General features: G+C 41.0%; 1 protein-coding gene across 4 annotated transcripts in view; it reads right to left on the bottom strand.

The window, feature by feature from the left end:
- Positions 1-7,281: 7,281 nt before the first annotated feature.
- DESI2 (desumoylating isopeptidase 2) overlaps positions 7,282-17,038 on the bottom strand; it is an 84,273-nt gene continuing 74,516 nt past the window's right edge. For all 4 annotated transcript variants that reach the window (XM_064276771.1, XM_064276773.1, XM_010591057.3 and 1 more), the window contains one exon: positions 7,282-12,610. In XM_064276771.1, coding sequence (XP_064132841.1) covers positions 12,377-12,610 — 234 coding nt within the window. In that variant the 3' untranslated portion in view covers positions 7,282-12,376. The remainder of the gene's footprint in view (positions 12,611-17,038) is intronic.

Below are 17,038 nucleotides of genomic sequence, written 5' to 3'. Positions count from 1 at the left end.
CACCCAGGTACTCCTTTGTTAATCAAGGACATTTATGGTCAAGGAATTTTGACTAGTGCAATATAACCAGTATTATCACATTCACTTGATATAACTTGTACCAAACACAAAGAAAAAAATGTTTGTAATGCAATAATCTTATTCAAAATTAATGACATGAGACCATCGTTATTACTTTGAAGCACTCAGAGATCCCAGTTTTAGAGGCTCTATTCCAGATTCCATGTTCTGATTATTAATGGTTGTTTGCAGCTGTTTCATTTTGAGTCCTGCCACATCAACAAATAAAGGTCCTAAAAGCTTGACTCCATCCATGTCATTAGGGCAGACTCTACTTAGAGGAGGCAGCTCCTCCCCAGTTGTATTTTGAGTGCCTTCCAACCTGAGGGGCTCATCTTCTGGCACTATATCAGACAGTGTTTCATTGCTATCCATAAGGTTTTCACTGGCTAATTCTTTTCAGAAGTAGACCACCGGGCCCTTCTTCTTAGTCTTGGTCTGGAAACTCAGCTGAAACCTGTCCACCATGGGTAACCCTGCTGGTATTTGAATACCGGTGGCAAAGCTTCCAACATCTCAGCAACACATAGCCCCCACTGTACAATAAGCTGACAGACTCAATGTGGAATGCATGAAGTATGAATCTAGGAAAATTGGAAATCATCGAAAATGAAATAGAATGCATAAAGATCGATATCCTAGGCATTAGTGAGCTGAAAATGGACTGGTATTGGTCATTCTGAATCGGACAATCATAGGGTCTACTATGCTGGGAACAACAACTTGAAGAAGAATGGCATTACATTTGTTGTCAAAAAACATTTCAAGATCTATCCTGAAGTACAACACTGTCAGTGGTAGGATAATATCCATACGCCTACGAGGAAGACCAGTTAAAATGAGTACATGCACCAACCACTAAGGCCACAGATGAAGAAATTGATTTTTACCAACTTCGGCAGTCTGAAGTTGATTGAACATGCAATCAGGATACACTGATAATTACTGGTGATTGGAATGCGAAAGTTGGAAATAAAGAAGAAGGGTCAGTAGTTGGAAAATATGGCCTTGGTGACAGAAGCAATGCGAGAGATCACATGACTGAATTTTGCAAGACCAATGACTTCCTCACTGCAAATACATTTTTTAACTAACATAAATGGTGACTATACACATGGACCTCGCCAGATTGAATACACAGGAATCAAATCGACTACATCTGTGGAAAGAGGCAATGGAAAAGCTCAATATTGTCACAAGAAGGCCAGGGGCCGACTGTAGATTAGATCATCAATTACTCATATGGAAGTTCAATTTGAAACTGAAGAAAATTAGAACGAGTAGATGAGAGCCAAAGTACGACGTTGAGTATATCCCACCTGAATTTAGAGACCATCTCAAGAATAGATTTTTTCCTTTTGCTCACGAACATTGAGTAGCTAAAGCAAAAGGAAAAAGTGCTGAAGTAAAAGAGCTGAAAAGGGCAGCTCAAGAAGACAAAGTAAAATATTATGATGACATGTGCAAAGAGCTGGAGATAGAAAACCAAAAGGGAAGAACATGTTCGGCATTTCTCAAGCTGAAAGAACTGAAGAAAAAATTCAAGCCTCAAGTTGCAATACTGAAGGATTCTATGGGGAAAATATTAAACGACGCAAGAAGCATCAAAAGAAGATGGAAGTTACACACAGAGTCACTATACCAAAAAGAATTGGTCTAATGTTCAACCATTTCAGGACGTAACATATGATCAGAAACCAGTGGTACTGAGGGAAGAAGTCCAAGCTGCACTGAAGGCATTGGTGAAAAACATGGCTCCAGGAATTGAAGGAATACCAATCGAGATGTTTCAACAAATGGATGCAGCAGTGAAAGTGCTCACTCGTCTATGCCAAGAAACGTGGAAGACAGCTACCTGGTCAACTGACTGGAGAAGATCCGTATTTATGCCTATTCCCAAGAAAGGCGATCCAAAGGAATGAGGAAATTATCAAATGGTATCATTAATATCACATGCAAGCAAAATTTTGCTGAAGATCATTCAAAAGCAGCTGCAGCAGTGTATCGACAGGAAACTGTCAGAAATTCAAGCCAGATTTATAAGAGGACATGGAACCAGGGATATCATTGCTGATGTCAGATGAATCCTGGCTGAAAGCAGAGAATACCAAAAAGATGTTTACCTGTGTTTTACTTACTATCCTAAGGCATTCAACTGTGTGGATCATAACAAATTACGGATAACATTGCAGAGAATGGGAATTCCAGAACACTTAATTGTGCTCATGAGGAATCTGTACTTGGATCAAGAGGCAGTTGGTCGAATAGCACAAGGGGATACTGCACGGTTTAAAGTCAGGAAAGGTGTGCATCAGGATTGTGTCCTTTCACCATACCTACTCAATCTGTATGCTAAGCAAATAATCCGAGAAGCTGGACTATATGAAGAAAAAGTGGCATCAGGATTGGAGGAGGACTCATTAACAACCTGTGATATGCAGATGACACAACCTTGCTTGCTGAAAGTGAAGGAGACTAGAAGCACTTAAACACTGATGAAAAAGACAACAGCCTTCAGTATAGATTACACCTCAATATAAAGAAAACAAAAATCCCCATAACTGGGCCAATAAGCAACATCATGATAAACGGAGAAAAGATTGAAGTTGTCAAGGATTTCATTTTACTTGGGTCCACAATCAACATCCATGGAAGCAGCAGTGAAGAAATCAAAAGACACATTGCATTGGGCAAATCTGCTGTAAGACTTCTTTAAAGTGTTGAAAAAAGGAAGATGTCACCTTGAGGACTAAGGTGCACCTGATCCAAGCCATGGTGTTTTCAATAGCCTCATATGCATGTGAAAGATGGACAATGAATAAGGAAGACTGAAGAAGAATTGATGCCTTTGAATTGTGGTGTTGGCGAAGAATACTGAATATACCATGGAGTGCCAAAAGAAAGAAAAAATCTGTCTTGGAAGAAGTACAACCAGAGTGCTCCTTAGAAGCAAGGATGGTGAGACTAGTCTCACATACTTTGGACATACTATCAGGAGGAAGCAGTCCCTAAGGAAGGGCATCATGCATGGTAAAATAGAGGGTCAGTGAAAAAGAAGACCCTCAACGAGATGGACTGACACGGTGCATGCAACAATGGGCACAAGCATAGCAACAATTGTGAGGATGGCACAGGACCAGGCAGTGTTTCATTCTATTGTGCGTAAGGTCACTATGAGTTGGAACTGACTTGATGGCACCTAACAACAAGAACAGCACTTCAGATTCAATAACAATACTGGCTGGCATTTAGTGAACATTTACTGCATGTCAGGCTCAGTTCTAGCACTTTTGTGATTTCTGTCATAGGATCATCCCCACAGTCCTCTCAGTGAGATGCCATTATCATTCCTGTGTTATAGATGGAAAACTGAGGCCAGAAATGGCAACGTGTATATTAAACAACAGTAACTGGAAACCACAAAGGAAAAGCAGATGCCCTCCTTCCTTCTGTGAAACGAACTTTGTCTTCAGAAGGAGAAACTACTTACTTTTGCAGCTGAGTATGATGTTGCCTCTTACTCAACACTGTATTGGAATAAAATAACTTGCTTTGGTAGATCATCTTATGTAAAAATTTGTTACTGCATGCTTAGAAATAACTGGGAAAGTAGAGGCTACATCATGAGGTAAGAACCCTTCATCTCTTAGATACTTGATCAACTATATTTAAAGATCCAAATGTTTTCTAATTTATAAAAATGTTTTTTAAAATGCCATCCCTTAACATTTTTTTTCCTTCCCTCCGATTCCCACCTCTGCTCTCTCAGCCTTTATATTTCCAAGTACATTTTGTGTCTATGCAGTAAGCAGTGCGATACAAAAGATCAGGTGGAGAATTTAATTTCATTGAAGTGATCCTGAATGGGTTGCTCCCACTCGCAACTGGCAGAAGCTCATGCAAGTCCTCTAGGGAACAAAACAACATCAACTTGGGCCTGAAAGAATGTCTACAGTTAAAGTTCCAGGGAACACAAGCTCACCTTAAAAATATTATAAAACACAAAGGTGATGGAAAAGTTTATAAATGAATAATGGTGATGGTTGCATGTGATGAACACAATGCCACTGAATTGTACATGTGAAGAATGTTGAAATGGCAAATGATATATTACATATGTATTTACTACAATCAAAAAAAATAAAACAGAAAAGCAAGCACTACAAGAATAAAAAAAAAAGGCTGGCAGCTATTGGAATAATCTGTTAGGGAATAAATGTTTTTGTTAGGTGCCATCAGTTCTGATTCATAGAGGCCTTATGTACAACAGAAAAAAACACTGCCAGGTCTGCACCATCCTCACAATCGTTGCTATGTTTGAGCCTATTGTTGCAGCCACTGTGTCAATCCATCTTGTTGAGGGTCTGCCTCTATTTTGCTGACCCTCTCCTCTACCAAGCATGATGTTCTTCTCCAGGGACTGATCCCTCCTGACAACATGTCCAAAGTATGTAAAACACAGTCTAACTAGTATTAACTACTTTATTCAAATTGTCTTATTCTAATTATAAAGGGAATGCTCACTAACTGTAGTGTTGGCGTATTCCATCCTGGAGCAAAATTCCTTTTCATCTGTGAACCTGTGAAATCTAGACTACAAGTTCTCTGTTTCCAGAATACAATGATGAGACAGGCACAAGGTAGACATTTCCATTACAACTGGGAGAAAATGGAGGAAAAGGGGATAACAAGCACCAAAGAAGTCCAAAATCCAGCAGAACAATTTACTTTAGCTCTCAAGGCTTGAAAATAATCCTCTACTCTCTTACACTATCTAGGCAATGGCCCTGCCCTCTAGACTATGGGTTTCGGCCATGCTGTCTGGATTCTGAGTGGAGGGCCCTAGAACCTGGGCTTCATCTCCACCTTCCAGGCCCACTGAGGTGGAAACTCTTGTTTCCTTGGCTTTGAGTGGTCCCACTCTCTTAGCCCATCTGAGTGGTGAACTCATCCCCTCAGCCCCAGCAGGCCCCATTCTTCTGCCTCTTGGGCATGGCAGTCCCACCCCCTCAGCTTTGAGCGATGTCCACCCCCCCCCCCCACCACACACACCTTAATGGCAACCCCACACTCTGGAACTGAGCTGGTGAGGATCTGACTCTTTGAAACCTAGGAGGCTGTGGCCCCACCTGCTGTGATCCAGGAGACTGTGGCCCCACCCTTTGAAACCGAGAAGGCCTTGCTTCCTGTGATCCTTCTACCAGTTGTGCTGATTTCGGAGCTGCTCCAGAGATGGTCCTTTTCTGGGAGGACAACAGATGTAGCTCCCTTGGCCTATTTCCTATCTGTAGAATTTCAAGAGGCAGACAGCTCTCTCCCATTCCTTTTCTGTCCCCTTTGCTCCAATCCGAAGGGTTTTCTCCTGTGGTAGTTGGTTAGAGCTATCAGTCAGGTTTAATCTCTTTAACAAAAGATTGTGTAGCTACGTCCATGGTGAACATTCTGGGACATGTGTCATTAGTTTGTAGAACAGAATTTTCCAAATCATTAAGTTCTGTTTTCATTTTTGCACAGTTCATTTTTAAGTCCATCTCCTTCATCATGATAAATGGAGGAAAGACTAAAGTTGTCAAGGATTTCATTTTACTGGGATCCACAATCAACACTCATGAAAGCAGGAGTCAAGAAATCAAAAGATGCATTGCATTGGGCAAATCGGCTGCAAATGACCTCTTTAAAGTGTTGAAAAGCAAAGTTGTCACCTTGAAGACTAAGATGCACCTGACTCAAGCCATGGTGTTCTCAATTGCCTCATATGCATGCGAAAGCTGGACGATAAATAAGAAATATGGAAGAATTGATGCCTTTGAATTGTGGTGTTGGCAAAGAATATTGAATATGTCATGGTGTCTTAGGCTGGGTTCTCTACAGAAGCAAAACCAATAAAGCGTATAAATATATATAGATAGATTTATATCAAGGAAACAGCTCATGTGATTGTAGAGGCTGGAACATCCCAAGTCCATGGATCAGGATAGAAGCCTTTCCCGATTCATGCAGGCACAGAGGCTGGCAAGCCCAAGATTGGCAGGTTAGACAGCAGGGCTCCCGCTCACAGGCTGTGAGGGTCGACAAATCCCAAGATGCGCAGGGAAGTCTGCAAAGCTTCTCCTGATTGACGTAGCTGCAGGGGCTGGCGAACCCAAGATCAGCAGGTCAGAGAGCAGGACTCTTGCTCACAGATTGTGAAGATCGACAAATCCCAAGATTGGCAGGTAAGCTGCTAGCTCAAGTCCAAAGAACTGAAAGTCAGATGACAAGAGGCAGCCGCAGGATCCAGAACAAGCCAAAAGCCTTGGCAAAGCGAGCAGGAAGGAAGTAGGTGGCAGAAGGCGGAGAGATGAAGGGTGAAGGGGCAGTGAGGTGCCACAGGCTCTGCCCCCACTAGTACCACTCAGCCGATTCCATCATGGGGGTGATCACATTATCAAATTTCAATAGGAAAGTGGTCACAACATTATAGAGCTGCCAAAAACACTAAGATTCATGGCCCGGCTAAGTTGACACAAAATCTTAATCATCACACATGGACTGCTAAAAGAACAAATTTGTCTTGAAGAAGTACGACCAGAATGCTCTTTAGAAGGATGATGAGACTACATTTCAGATACTTTGGACATGTTATCAGGAGGGATCAGTCCCTGGAGAGGGACATCATGCTTGGTAGAGGGTCAGCAAAAAATAGGAAGACCTTCAAAAAGATGGATTGACACAGTGGCTGCAACAATAGGCTCAAGCATAACAATTCTAAGGATGGCACAGGACCGGGCAGTGTTTCATTCTGTTGTACACAGGGTCGCTGTAAGGTGGAACCTACTTGATGGCACCTAAGAAGTAGGCAGTAACTACTATTTTGAATTTTGTATTAATCGTTCCTTTGTTTTAAAGGTTTTATCACCTGCACATGCATCCCTAGACAATATATTTGATTTTGCCTATTTTTGAACTATATGTAAGTGGAATTGCATTGTATGTATTCTGTGATTTTTATTCAATATATTTGATATTCATAGATGTTCACATATGCACTTGTAGTTCATTCATTTTCCCTGCTGTATAGTATTCTTTTGTGGAAATACACAATTTTATTCATACATTCACTCTGAATGGACAGTGGGGCTGTTTCCAGTTTTACCGCTATCACGAGCAATGCTGCTATGAACGTGGTGCACAGCAGAAATAAGGCTTTCTCTAGGAGTGAAACTGCGAGATTGTAGGGAATGTGAATGCTCCACTTTATTAATGTAGAAAAACATTACACTTTTATTAAATAAAATCCTGTTCAGCCCTTTCTCCATCTGCTAATCAAATGGAGCTTCACATTATAATGCCATATAATGAAATTCCAGAATCTGGCCTTAAAAGTATTTTTTCATAATTAACTAAAGGAGTCAAAGAGATGAGAACTGTGCCTGACTCCAGTGGGAATGGTAACACTCTAACATCATAAAAGTAGTTCAGAGAATGATTGATTTGGTTAAGAATTTCCAATAGAATATTTCTTGTTTTCCTATGTAAAGTGGACACTTAGGTGAATATCATTATTACCAACTCTTTCCATTTGAACTTTAGGAATTGTTGCCACTTCCTGAAATAAGAGGAATAAACATTATTTGTATCTGAGAGGAATCTGGCTGAGCAACTTTGGTAGCTATAGTCATGAGTCCCTTGCTTACAAGGCTATGAGGACAGGCTGCTGAGGCATGTGGCTCCCTCTGTATGGCTAGGGCTTCGGAAGCTAAATTCCACAGATCACCTGGGAGTCTGGGGTGTGAAAGAGACAGTCTGGCAGGCAGTGGCTTCCTAGGAGGCCCTCTGAATGGCTGCAGCGCTTGGCAGTTCCAGGCAGCTGATCTTGAGTGAGGGATCTGGTGTCAGGCAGAAGTTCAAAGATGGCTTGGCTCCATTCCCTCAGCAGCATGAGAGCAGGACATTCTCCACTGGGACCACGGGAAGACCTCCCAGATCCAGGGCAGGGCTGCGAAGCACAGGTGGGTGCCAATGCCTCCCTGATCAAGTGGAGAGGAGGCTCTTCTTAAATGTCTTTGGCTTTCCCTTTGGCCTTGACTGGAAAAATGTACTCACACAACCCAGTGCAGGGTCAAGGTATGATCCCCTGGATTTTCTTTTTGAAGGAGAGACTACAGGGACAGGTTTCTGGGTTAGAATCCACAGGAATAAGTAGTTGTCTGCCGTTAATTTACTTCTGGAAAGTACAGCATGAAGGTATTAATCTTTACTAGCACAAACTTCTGCAAAGTTAGAACAAGGCCAATATGTGGATGCTAAGAACTTCAGGAGCAGATAATAATACAGCAGTAAGATAAACAACATGAAACAAAACAAAACAATAACATTAAAAAAGTGTCCTTTAGTATCCTTGGCATCCTTTCTGCAGGCAAGACTCTGAAGACGCTCGACCAGGTGTGGTTTTTTAACCACCTTATTATAGTCTATCACGATTCCTGTTCCTCAAGGTAAGAAACAAAGCAGAGTGGACAGCCACTGACAGGCCACGAGGGACTTCATTCACTCATTTAATACTTAAGTCAAGAGAATTTATCCAATTAGTGAAGAGAAATGTTACTTGGTTAAGTACAAAGAGGCCAGTGGAAGAGAAAGGGGAAGGTCAGGTTGGAGGTGTTAAGCTGAAGCAGAACAGGCTCATGGGAAACAAAGAGCCCAGGCACCCACGCTCCTCCTTTGCTGCTTCAAATTGGGAGAGCACCCATTCCCCTTCAGGGCTCTCCCCCGTACTGCACTCCCAGTGGAAGAGAGCATTTCCTCCTCTCAGCCTTTCCTCCACTCCCCAGTACCCAATGCTGGTCCCTGCAACCTGTGAAGGGGTATGGCTATGCTGTCTTTGGCAGATCTAAGGCATAAGGTGTTGGCCCATCTTGTTGAATACAAGATGAATGCGTGAAGGAGAGGGGCTGGCCACGTCCCTGTGGAGCAGATGAGATTCTTGGGTTTAAAAAAATAAGCCCCCATCCCCCAACACAAATACACAATAGTTGCAGTCTCCTGGAGATCAGAAAATACTGTAAAACATTTCTTATAAAAGTATTATTTTTAATAAACTGATGTATTTCAATGCTGTAACATGATAGCCCAATGCTATATCAAGGTAGCAAAAATGAAGGTTCCTGGTCTCTTATATAAACACTATGAATGACAGCACACTTGCATTCAACTTCACAAGAAATTATCTTCAGGTTCACGAAGATTCTTTAAGAGTTGTAACACCTTTCAAACAGTGAAGATGTATGTGTATTGATTGGGTAGACAATGGAAGTCTAATAACTCAGCTGCACTGTAAAACCATACTGAAGACAAGGACACACAATGGCAGTATGGTTGTCTTGCTCAACAAAACAAGTCTTTTAAACATGATTTAAAGAAAATACAGCATGTATCAGAATTACAGAGTATCTTACAGGAAAGGAACCACAGAAGATACACAGATTAGAACCCTGAAGCAGTGAATGTGTTTCTACCCGTTTTGTGATGGACGAAGCTATGGATTTAGAGTCCTGTAGCTGTCTGTAGTGTTGAATCTCCTCCTACACTGATGTATCAATGAACTAAAACCAGAACTCCCTGCTCGGTACAAATGCTGGTGAAAGGTAATTCGCACTATTGCTATGGGTCAGAGCAATAGCTGGCTGGATTTTAGCATCGAGTGGAGGCTCTCTTTACTATAGTACCACCACCTCTACAATCCAAAGTGGATGCCACCTTCTTAGTGTTTACACAAAAAAAGGGGGGTATTTAAAACAAACAAGGGAAACCAGCAGTTTCTGACACTTTAACATTATATAACTGTTCAACCCAGCGTAAGAAATGTTTCATTTGTTACAACTACAAAGAGGACACCTGACTCCATCACGCCACACTCATCCTAATGATCGAGTTTTTGATACAGGATTTTTCTTAACACTGATTAGGTGGAGAACAAGATTCTTTCCTTCCAAAGACAAAGAAAAGCTGGTTAAATGTTAGTTAATTAAATCCATTCTTCCTTGTGAACTGCAGAAGAGGACCTGATCTGAACAAGACTTTCTAAAGTAAAAACACTTATTTCCCAACCTCAGGTACAATTAGATTGCAAGGAACCTCATGTCTAGAACTTCATCTACTAATCGCTGCTATGATAATTGGTCTTAGGCCGCTATTTCTACTAGGACCCTTTACACGATTTTTAAACTCCAATGATGCAGATGAAAGTAAATACATTATAACAATAACCTCATTTGTGTGCTGTGTTGCTGGATTCTGGATAAGCACAGATGGAATGCTCCTGGCTTTTCACCAAGAGGTGTCTAACTAACGGCTATGCCTTTGTATTTGTCAGTAGCCCAGATTTAAATTGTGTATATTTGAATGAATTAGAAAAAACTATAATCAACCACGTTATATATATATATATAAATCCCAAGCAAACTGCACCAAATACTTTTCAATAACCTGGGTTTTGGTGATATGACTTACTGAACAAACTCACTGCCATAGCCTTTTGTGTTTCATTCCAAATCTCACTGTCAGGCCTGAACCTAGTCCATTTTTCATAAAGATCGTATACTCTTTTCTTCTGTCACATCTCTTAAAACAAATGCTCTGCCCCCTAAATAACTCAGAGAAATTTGAAAAGGCTTTCCTCTGTGGAAACAGAACAGTCAAAAGCATAAATTAGGTTAAGTGGCTTCACATTCCTCAGGTCAATGATTATAACCCAAGGTTTATTTTCCCCATGAACAGGGTGTGCTTAAGTAGATAAATGAATGAAAATTACCTTATGGAAAAGTTAAAAATGTAGTTTGCTGAAAGATACGTATCTTCACACAGATCAAACAATCCGATACAGGAGTTTAAATAAATGCAGATGATTTTAAAACTGACAATATATGTAACGCTGAAGTCACTGCCTTGGGTAATTTATACACTGCATCCAATATTTTACATAGGACATTCATTCTTAAGGCAGAAGAATCTAATTTTACACATAATGACTTGATTCTTACATCCAAGGATCAAATTGGGAGTAGACTTGAGGAGACATATTCCTTGACAATAAGCACTCATCTGTGGTGAGAACTTCATTCTGAGTGTATGTAATGTAAGAGACAGATATGTGAGAGAACATAAAAAGACGAATTTTAAGACATCCAAACATGATTTTTCAACAAGAGGTCAATGGGACTAGGCATTCTATGTATGAGGTGAAACTACTCCCATAATAAACAAACTCTGATATACTCTTTCTGATATAGTACATTAAAAGTTTGAAAAATTAAAGAGTTAGCTTTTTGGAGAGTGTTACTTTAGACTCTGGTTTTCAAGACCTAGTATAAAATGCAGCCTGAATAGTTAAAAGCAGTTGAATGTCAACTCACGCTGCTACGCAGAAGGCTACCACTTCGCATATTCCTACCCTGTCAACAAAATCCTGGGCAGGGAGAAAATCAGTATGTATTAAAATAAAAATGAGCCCCCTCTCACAACCCCCCCACCCCAAATGTGCAAAAACAGTCGTCAGTGATTAGCAAGGATATCCTTTAAAAAAAGTCTTAATTCCAGAATCAGAGTCAAAACCAGACAAAGAATGTCCCATGCTGCCTGGGTGGACGGACCTGTGGGAAGAAACAGGCTGCTGGATGGGAACCCCAGTAGATGTGCTTGTGGGAGGGAAGGCAAAGAGGAACTGGACCTGTGGGCAGGCCACCCTCGTGCAGACCAAGGCCCCAAGTCCTTAGGGCGACGTGTGCTCCTTCACCTCGGTCAGTGCGGCTCCCTGCATCCTGGTGCCATTATCTTTAAGAACAAAAACAGATAAAAATCCAAAAGACAATTCTTATGCAGGTGATGGTGACTTTAACAGTGTAAAGTACCATTTTGTGTGCCTACTGTTTATGCCAGAGCTCTGGCAATTGTCAGGCGTCTACAAAGATTACCCGCCTGATTTTGAAGACATGAAGACTTTTCTTCTTTCACGGTGGCAGGAGTCCATGCAAGATTTGTAAACAGCAATACAAAATACTGTAAACATAACTTAACAGAGCTTGTATAAAACGGAAGAAGTAAATCCAAATTTACAAGTGGGTAAAAAAAACCGAGGGTAGCTTATACAAAGTCCTCCCTCTTATGCCAAGTGATTTTTTTTTTTTGATTACAAATATAATCCTGAGCTGAAAAACTGGGATTTAGGGGAGAACCATCTTTGCATACAAAATATCCAAAAGATGCTTTACTCTTTTTGCTTTCCTCTAATGATACCCAACTGCCCGAGGCAGTTCTGAATGCGTGACTTTGGAGAACCTTATAGTTTAGTGTGGCGTCCAGGTCTGGAGCCTGCTGCAGTGCTAGCCATGGCTGCTGAGGCGGCTGCATCTTCTGCTTCCTCCAGCTCATCCTGGAGCTCCTGGCTGACGCTGGACTGGAGGGCGGCAGGAGTGAGCCACTCCTTTGGGAGGCAACTCTGTAGAAAGGGTATACAGGAGCTGAAGTAGGCGAGACGATTGATCCAGCGAGGAATCTCTTTCCCACAAAGAATCTACAGAAGAGCAAGAGTGTGCATTATGTAAGCGAGGTAAGGTCATTTGGTCCTCTGCCAGAGAGGCGGAGGGAGGAGGGAAGGCGATGGATGTACAGAAACACCTCTGCAGATCTGCCTCTGGCCTTTGATGACCAGGGTAGGCACAGCTCCTGGACTCTGGAGCCTGGGGTACCTGCTGTCAAGCCCCCTTCTTTGCTTTCTGAATAACCTCTGCCAAACTGCTCCCTTTTTGTGTCTGTAAAAATCAACCTAATTCCACTTGACTCCTTTCTTTCTTTGATCCTTGCAATTGCTTTGAGATGCATGTAAAAGGACTTTCAACAATGCAGAAGAAAAGGACTCTTGCTAATACAAGATCTTAGCAGAGTAACAGAAGCCCCAGGCAGTTAGAACTGTCAAGCTTCGGTTATTTCCTACCTGCAATTTTCCTTCTTCATGCAGTCTTTCCTACTTTCCTCTAGTCTCCCGAAGCCCATTTCCCCTGGCCTGCACCTCACCCTGTTACTCCCATCCCTAACCACTTTCTAAGGAGCCCACACTGGTCCAAAAGGAAGCCTCTGTCCCGTGGGACCTGGCTCCAGGACTCAGTCACAAAAGATGGGCTATGGACAGAAGCCTGGCTCATCTTCAGTCTGCAGACTCGAAGGGTAGACACAGGGCTCGGGAGGAATGCCTTCTGGCTGATAGTCTGCTGCGCTATTACCCGCTCCCCACCTTTACACTGTCGTTAGGGCTCCTGAGCACTTTTCTCCTATTCCAACTAGTAAGCACTGGGTCTTTTCTAATACTAACATTACTTTTTATTATCCTCTTTCGGGGAACTAGACTTCACTGAGCCCAAGCTCCACTCCCCTCTAGTATTCTTGCCCCTAACCATGCCAACATTACCATGACATGATCTGTAACTGCCATCTCAGTTGATGACTCTGGAAAGACGTTTTAAAGTATCTTATGTCCAAAAATTAGCTAACATTTCAGTAAGCTGGCCCTTGTAATTATACAATGTGATTTTCTCCTTAAAAGTTTAGCCCTATCCTTTAATAGTTACCAAATATACTTTAAATTGAATAAGGAAGACCGAAGAAGAACTGATGCCTTTGAATTGTGGTACTGGCGAAGAATATTGAATATACCTTGGACTGCCAAAAGAATGATCAAATCTGTCTTGGAAGAAGTACAACCAGAATGCTCCCTGGAAGCAAAGATGGCGAGACTATGTCTCACATACTTTGGACTGTTGTCAGGAGGGATCAGTCCCTGGACAACAACTGTCTTCATTATTGGAAAAGTGAGATGATTTCACTTTAGCTAAGGTAGCATGTTTTGACTATTTTTTGTTTGTTTGTTTGTTTACCCAGAACCTAGCACATTACCTAGGGACACAGAGAAGTACATAGGCCCTTAAATATATTTCAAGAATGCATACGTGAACAAGATTTGGGAGAAAGAAGAGCCAGACATAGATGCTCACAGACAGCTATATGCCTGAAGACTGTGCTTTTCCCTGAAGGTTACTTTTATTAAAGGGTATAGACTTACTGTGATACACCAAGGATTTGGATGATAGAACAAAAGCGAGGCCAGGATCAGGTGCTTAAGTGGGGCACTAAGGAAAACTACATTGTGGAACTGTGAGTGCAATGAACGCCACTGAAATGTACACTTAAAGATAGTTAAAATGGCAAGTTTTATGTTATATGTAGTTTACCACAATAAAAACAAGACCAAAAAAAAAAAAAAAAAAAAACACAAGACAACAAAACACACCAGTATTCCAGATCTGGGCTTAACCTGCAGGAAAAGGGATTATTTCAATGAAGATTTTTATATCTGAGGAACTAAATTCCTTCCTCCCTCCATTCCTTTAATATCCACTAAAACCCTAATATGGTCTAAGAACTATACTTTTAAAGGGGTAAGAAAGGATAGAGCCCAGAGTGGTGAGAAAGCATAATACAGCATGGCTAATCTTGCCTCAGGAAGTTAAGAGTTTCACATAGAAAGAAATATCGAAGTTGGCCCTTAAGACACACATAGCTGTTTTCCAGAAGAGGAATAGCAGAAGGATAAGAAACTCGGTGGCACTTCTTAACTAGGAGTGGTTAAGTGGTTTTAACCAGGAGTACGCACTGGAATTACCTTTGGAACTTATTACAAAAGCGCATGCCCAGGGACTATCCCTGAAGATGCTGATTCAGAAGTTAAGGTGACATATTTGCTATGTTTTTAAAATTTGATTTTTAATTACAAAATTTTTTTGTCCTAAAAATAACGCTCTTTTAAACTCATATATGAAAATTTACATTATGGTTATCAAATAGATAAAAATTAACATTCATTTCTTAACATTATGTTACCGAGGTATAGGAATAACCCAAAACCCAGTGCCATATAGGAATACAACTCTGTAATTTTAGTATAAATGGACTTAAGACCTTAAAGAGAATAACATACTACATAAAACAAACAAATATCAAGTAAGCATTTTTTCCCCACATAATCCCCCTCACCCAAGTCCCTGGTAATCACTGATTTTCTTTTGCCCTGATGCATTAGTGTATTCTAGATATTTCATGTAAGTGGGATCATACAATACTTGTCCTTTTGTGTCTGGCTTATTTCACTCAGCACAGTGTTTTCAAGGTTCATCCATGTTGTAGCATGTATCAGGACTTCATTTCTCTTTATGGCTGATTAATATTCCATTTCATTTTGTTTATCCATTCATCTGTTGAGGGACATTTGGATTGTTTCCACCTTTTGGCTGTTGTGAGTAATACTGCAATGAATATTGGTTTACATTTGTCTGTTTGTTGTTGCTTTCAATTTTTCTGAGTATATACTTAGGGGTGGAACGGCTGGGTCATGTAGTGGTTCTATGTTTCTGAGGAACTGCCAACCACCAAATTGTTTTTTATAGTGGCTGCACCATTTTACATTCCCATCTGCAATGTACGACTATTTTAATTTCTCCAGTTTTTAAATTTTTTAACATGTTGCTTCATTTATTATTCTCTCCGCTCAAAAAAAAATACACATAGACACATACACATGAAATTAAAAAAAATTTTTTTGAACCATTTGAAAGTTGTGCTTATTTATCCCCACATCAGTAGTATTTCCTAAGAACAAAACCATTCACTTTATAACCATGGAAAGATGATCAAAATCTGGAAATTTAACTTTGATACAAGAAAATTATCTCATATACAGTCCATGTTTAAATTTCATCAGCTGTCCCAAAATGTCCTTTATAGCATGTTTTCCCCCAATCCAGGATTCAATTCATGAACACAAATTCCATTTAACTGTCTTGTTTCTTTAGCCTCCTTTAACCTAGAACAGTCTTGAGTCTTTGTTTTCATGGCCTTGGTACTGTTGAAGAGTATAAACAGGCCATTTATTTTTCAGATGTCCCTCAATTTGGGTTAATCTGATGTTTATTTGGATTACATTCGAGTTATGCATTTTAGGCAGAAATACACAGAAGTGATGTTGTGTCCTTCTCAGTGCATTGTCTGGGGGGGGCACATGATGTCACTTTGTCCCACTATTAGTGATGTTAATTTTGATCACTTGGTTAACATGGCTGTCTTGGTTATACAGTGCTGCTATAACAGAAATACCACGACTGGATGGCTTTAACAAGAGAAATTTATTCTCTCACAGCCTAGTAGGTTACAAGTCCAATTTCAGGGCGCTGGCTCCAGGGGAAGGCTTTTTCTCTCTGTCGGCTCCGAAGAAAGGTCCTTGTCCTCAATCTTCCCCTGGTGAAGGTGCTTCTCAAATGCAGGGACCTGGTGTCCAAAGGACAGGCTCTGTTCCTGGTGCTGCTTTCTTGGTGGTATGAGGTCCTCAATTCTCTGCTTGCTTCTCTTTCATCTCTTGAGAGATAAAAGGTGGTGCAGGCCACACCCCAGGAAAGCTCCCTTTACCTTGGATCAGGGAGGTGACCTGAGTAAGGGTGGTGTTACAACCCCATCCTAAACCTCTCAGCATAAAAGTACAATCACAAAATACAGGACAACCACACATGGCCTAACCAAGTTGACATACAGATTTTTTTGGCGGGGGGCGGGGGGACATAATTCAATCCATGACATTCTACCCTTTGGCGCCCCCAAAATCATATCCTTGGCAAAACATATTCACCTCACCACATCATAGCAAAAGTCTTAACTCCAAGTCCAAAATCCAAAAATTCCTCTTCATCTGTGAAAACTAGAATACAAGTTATCTGCTTCCAAGGGTACAACGGCAGAAAAGGCACAAGCTAGACATTTCCATTACAAATGAGAGAAACTGAAGGGAAGGAAGGCATTACAGGCACCAAGCAAGTCAGCAGAACACATTACATTAGTCCTCAAAGCTTTGAAAATAATCCTCTGTTCTCTGAGACAATTTACACAATAGCCCTGCCCTCCA

The sequence above is a fragment of the Loxodonta africana genome, chromosome 25 (genome assembly GCF_030014295.1).
Source record: "Loxodonta africana isolate mLoxAfr1 chromosome 25, mLoxAfr1.hap2, whole genome shotgun sequence".
Taxonomy (NCBI): domain Eukaryota; kingdom Metazoa; phylum Chordata; class Mammalia; order Proboscidea; family Elephantidae; genus Loxodonta; species Loxodonta africana.
The sequence above is the reverse complement of the archived record's forward strand: the minus strand, read 5'-3'. Positions and strand labels throughout refer to the sequence as shown.